The sequence below is a fragment of the Myotis brandtii genome, unplaced genomic scaffold (assembly GCF_000412655.1).
Source record: "Myotis brandtii unplaced genomic scaffold, ASM41265v1 scaffold251, whole genome shotgun sequence".
Lineage (NCBI taxonomy): Eukaryota > Metazoa > Chordata > Mammalia > Chiroptera > Vespertilionidae > Myotis > Myotis brandtii.
Window position 1 is genome coordinate 2,877,062 of NW_005359516.1, and position 5,547 is coordinate 2,882,608.

General features: G+C 37.6%; 1 protein-coding gene across 1 annotated transcript in view; it reads right to left on the reverse strand.

The window, feature by feature from the left end:
* The window catches only part of GMCL1 (germ cell-less, spermatogenesis associated 1), a 48,134-nt gene that overhangs the window by 16,555 nt on the left and 26,032 nt on the right, over window positions 1–5,547 (reverse strand). The window contains exon 10 of the mRNA XM_014540925.1: window positions 2,085–2,154. Within this exon, the coding sequence (XP_014396411.1) occupies window positions 2,085–2,154 (70 nt within the window). The remainder of the gene's footprint in view (window positions 1–2,084; window positions 2,155–5,547) is intronic.

Below are 5,547 nucleotides of genomic sequence, written 5' to 3' on the forward strand. Positions count from 1 at the left end.
AGGGCACAGGCCGGGCTGGGGGCCCCCCCCCCCCAGTGCACAAATTTTTGTGCACCGGGCCTCTAGTCATTATAATAAATTCGTATAAAACTTTCATACCCTCATTGTTTGGATATAAACATAACTAGGCCATTATTTTAGAAAGTTCTTTGGTATATAAAAATGGGTTAGCCCCGGCCGGTGTGGCTCAGTTGGTAAGGCAGAAACCTGTGCACTGAAAGGTTGCTAGTTTGATTCCCAGTCAGGGCACAGGCTTGGGTTTTGGGCTCGATCCTTGGTAGGGGGCATGCAGGAGGCAGCCCATTGATGTCTCACTCTCATATCGATGTTTCTTTCCCTTTCCCTTCCTCTCTTTAAAAATCAATAAAAAAATCTTTTAAAAAATGGTTAAAAGGGATCAGAGGCAAAAATATTAAAGTTCTTAAGACCTCTTTTATATACTCACACATGGATTGTCTCATCACTCTGCTCATACCAAGGAACTAGTATAAAGATCAAATAATAAATGTGGAAATACTTTTGTAAACCACAAAAGACTATGAATTGAAAGAAGAGATAATTTTCTTCCCCATAAATATTTATGTAGAAGGTCATATGCTTTTGGGTAAGGCAATAAGTAACCAGAGGATGTTAATTAGTTTTAGACTCAAAATTCTTCATAAAAATCATGCTTTATGAAAGCACTAGAGGCTCGGTGCACAAATTTGTGCACCAGTGGGGTCCCTCAGCCTGGCCTGTGGGATCAGGCCAAAACCAGCTCTCCAACATCCCAAGGAGTCCCAGATTGCAAGAGGGTGAAGACCAGGCCAAGGGACCCCACTGGTGCATGATCAGGGCCAGGGAGGGATGTAGGAGGTTGGCCAGCTGGGGAGGGACCATGGGAGGGCTCCAGGGCATGTTTGCCCTGTCTCACTCAATCCCAATCAGCCAGACCCCAGCAGGAAGCTCACCTACCAGTCGAAGCATCTTTCCCCTGGTGGTCAGTGCACATCATAGCGACTGGTCGACTGCCTGCCCCCTGGTATCAGTGCATGTCATAGCGAGCGGTTGAGCGGCCTTCGCATATCATTAGCATATTACGCTTTGATTGGTTGAACGGCCGACCGGACACTTAGCATATGAGGCTTTTATTATATAGGATTATTCCAAGTAATATTTCAATATGTTAAAAGAAAATTGTATTATAACACTAGGTGAAACAAAGTATATGAATTACTCAATTTCACTAATATAGCAAATGACAATTCAAACATTCCATTATTATAATTGACCAGAAAAATAAATATTTACAAGATTGATGTTAGCCTATATAATAAAAGCCTAACATGCTAAGTGTCCGGTTGTTCAGTCAGTCATTCAACCAATCAAAGTGTAATAGGCTAATGATATACTAAGGCCGCTCAACCACCCAGGGGACTGACAGTCGACTGGTCGACCAGTCGCTATGATGTGCACTGACCACCAGGGGGCAGACACTCCAACCGGTAGATTAGCTTGCTGCTGGGGTCTGGCTGATTGGGACTGAGCCAGACAGGCTGGACATGCCCTGGAGCCCCCCTACAGTCCCTCCCTGGCCCCGATTGTGCACTGGTGGGGTCCCTTGGCCTGGCCTGCGCCCTTTTGCAATCTGGGACCCCTCAGCAGGGGATGTAGAGCCGGTTTCAGCCCAATGGCGGAACAACCGGTCACTATGATGCTCACTGACCACCAGGGGGCAAACACTCAACGCAGGAGCTGCCCCCTGGTGGTCAGTGAGCTCCCACGGGGGGAGTGCCGCTCAGCCGGAAGCCAGGCTCGCGGCTGGCAAGCACAGTGGCGGTGGCGGGAGCCTCTGTGGGGAGCGGGCCTAAGCCATCAGTCGGACATCCCCTGAGGGCTCCGGAACTGTGAGAGGGCACAGGCTGAGCTGAGGGGACCCCTCCCCCGCCGCCCCGAGTGCATGAATTTATTTAAGAAATAAAGCTGATTACATGATCTTTGCTCTACTTTAACAGCTCTTGATTTTTCTATATAATGAATGCCCTTAAATTTATATAGCCAAAGTTTTTTTTCTAATGAGAAATGATATAATGTAACATACTTACCCCACCTCACTGTCTTGTTCTGCCCGGAGCATAGCAAGCCACTGCTGTTTATACACAGAAGACAGCCATCCTAAAATGTAAAAATGAATAAATATATTAGAAATATGAAAGAATATAAAGGATTTAAAATTTTTAAGAATTTGATAAAATTGTTACTTTTTCTAAATTCAAGTTTAGAATAGCAATAAATAAAGCTGGTAACATATTTTATAAATATGCTATAACAATATGGCCTAATGATTTTTAAAGTGGTAAGTGCTATTTTGCTTTGCCTTAGGTTAGATTCTACTTAGATTATATACATTTAAATTAGAATTTAAATCTTTAGCTAAAAGTATATTCTTATATTTAATAGTTTCCTTTTCATAACTCATAATAACTTTCATTTGTGAGAAACATACCCTAAAGCAATATTTTCAGTTTTTACAAAAGTTTTAACAGGAAACTAATGGATTGTTCCTTTATTATCTAAAAATAACTAATTAATAAAAAATAAACCATTTTTAAATTACCAGATGAAGTATGCACACTAGAGAAATAATTCTAGCATATTAAACTTAGATAACTATTATTAAAAATAAAAATTCTAATTTATATTATTATAAATGGAATAAAAATTGCAGATATTTTCCTTTAATAAACATAATTTCCCCCACCAAATCAGTATGTGTAAGCTGAAATTATTTTAGATAAAAAATAGCTATATTAAAAATATAAGTAGAATTAGTTTAGCACCATATTTTTCTGCTTTTATTTATTCCCAACGAAAAGGATTTTCTTTTTTTTATGATGTAAATTTTTTTACTTTTTCTTAAAAATTTTTTACCTATTGATTTTAGAGAGAGAGAAAACAAATAAACATTGCTTTGTTGTCCCACTTATTTATGCATTGTTTCTTGTATGCACCCTGACTGGGGGATCAAACCCACAACCTTGGCTAATCAGGGTGACTCTCTAACCAACTGAGCTACCTGGCCAGGGCAGTTTTTCTATATTTTACGTTCTCAATCTCTACCTAAAATAAAGGAAGGGGGAAACCCTAGTGTGATTAAAATCTGGATTTTCACTTCATAAGTCTCTAATAAAGGTATCCAGATGACTTGTACTGATTTATTGGTATCGTTCCTCAAAACTCTTGAATTCTTCTATCGCCAAAATACTATTCTTGCTATTATAAAGAATAACTGCTAAATATCCAGGCCACAGACAATTTGTCTCCAGTAGGTAAATACTACTGAAAAGCAAAGTTTATGTGACCCAGTATACATACACACATACTGTATCTTATTTGCAATGCATTCAGATTTATAAATTTTGTTCTAACTGTATTTTATTTTTATTTATTTATTTTTAAATATATTTTTATTGATTTCAGAGAGAAGAGAGAGGGAGAGATAGAAACATCAATGAAGAGAGAGAATCATCCATTGGCTACCTCCTGCACGCCCCCTACTGGGGAACAAGCCCGCAACCCACGCATATGCTCTGACTGGGAATCCAACCATGACCTCCTAGTTCATAGGTAAGACAATCACTGAGCCATGCCAGCTGGGCTATTTTATTTTTTAAAAAAGCTGATCCTTTTCCATAAAAATGATTTCTCAACTCACTAATGGTTATGTTTGCAGTTTAAAATTCAAGAGACAGAATATGGCTTTTCGTGATTCACTTATAAAATTGGAATGAAAGGGTTACACACATGTATTCTTAATATCATGTAATATATATCCCATGAAAATGTTCTAAAAATTAAGTTTCAACAGCCCTTAAATAATTTCATTTAAAACCAAAAGCATTATAACAAGTTAAAAACATGGGTACATATTTTTGTCCCTGCTTTCTTACCTTAATCTAAAAAAGCAAAAAGTCATACTAGAAATCTTTCTGGACACTGATATTTCATCCAGTAGTAGCAGTCCAGAAATAAGTCAACAGGACACTAGTTCAAATGTAATGCTGACAGATAATATATAGAAAAACGCTTAAAAAGAATCCCTGCTAAAATGAATTTGAAAAACATGAGATGAAAATAAGTGAAACCTGTTCCTTTATGCAGCGTTTTAAATATGGTTATACAGTCATATCTCCAGAAGGCAGATAGATACACTAGGCAGTTTGCCAGAATCCTTCTTGGCAGAGAGTTAATGTTCAGTGGAAAGATTATGAAAAAGTGCCATCAAGAAACTTCCACTCAGTGAAAACAAGTTTAAGTACTTATTTTAAACATTATCAGACCAAAGTCCAAAATAAAAACTCAGAATGAGCACATCAAGGCGGGTATTTGACAAAGCTATGGACCAGCAAGCTGCAGACCTAGACTATAGCAGTTCTGAATGTAAACACAGTGTTTTTTAAATAGAATAAATAAGTCAGAATGATTTTATTTAGATTATTTCATCTTAGACAAACAATATGGGGAAGAGGGCCTCCAAACACATACTATCTGAAAATCCAATCTCTTAGATTTATAAACGTTACAAAACAAACAAAAAGATAAGCTCCTAACTTGCCCAGCATTTTATTGTTTAAGTGGAAAAAAAAGAAGAGTATTTTCATGTACAAACACAGACAAAAATCTTCTTATAACCAATAAAGCTGATAGCAAAAAACAGCCTACAGGTTGAACTATTACATGAAACACATAAGTCAAATATAGATCACGAAGGTGAAGGAGAAAAAGTTTATATAATAAAAAGTTCTTGTATAGATAAATAAGAATTATTTTGTAAGAGCATATAGGTATTAAATATTAGTATAAATTATGGAGAAGTATGGCCCAAAGATACTCTTGTATATAACCTAAAAATCCAGTTCCAAAAGATGATAAATATACTGTACTGAGTAATTCAAAACTATTTTTGAAATAACATTAATTACATTAATTTATATACCTTTTCATTTTAAGCAATTTATTTTCACAAAACTCTTACTGCTTTAACAATCTCTTTAACTTACAAAAATATTAAGCATTGTATTTCCCCATCATTCACACAACAGTAATTCCTGATATAAAAAGTTATAAGAGCCCTGGCCAGTTTGGCTCAGTGGATAGAACAGAGGGGCAGAGGTTTGACATAAGTGCTGAAGCGAATGAAAAAGGGGACTGGATCAAGTAAAAGTAGTATAAGGAGGCCCAAGGTCCAAGCTTAGTGTTGAAATGTGCATTTGCAGTGGCACCAATTAAAAAGCTGTAGATTTCGAGAAACCAAGATGGCGGCATAGGTAAACACCGGAAATTGCTGACTTGCACAACCACTTCAAAAATACAACTAAAAGACAAAACGGACATCATCCAGAACCACAGTAAGGCTGGCTGAGTGGAAATTCTACAACTAGAAGGAAAGAGAAAAGCACACTGAGACTCAGAGGAGGTGCGGAAGTAAAGTGCAGAGGTATGGAGGCGCACGTGGAAAGGGCTGGCAACTGAGGACACGGTTGTCTTTTTCAATCGGGAGGGAGTCTC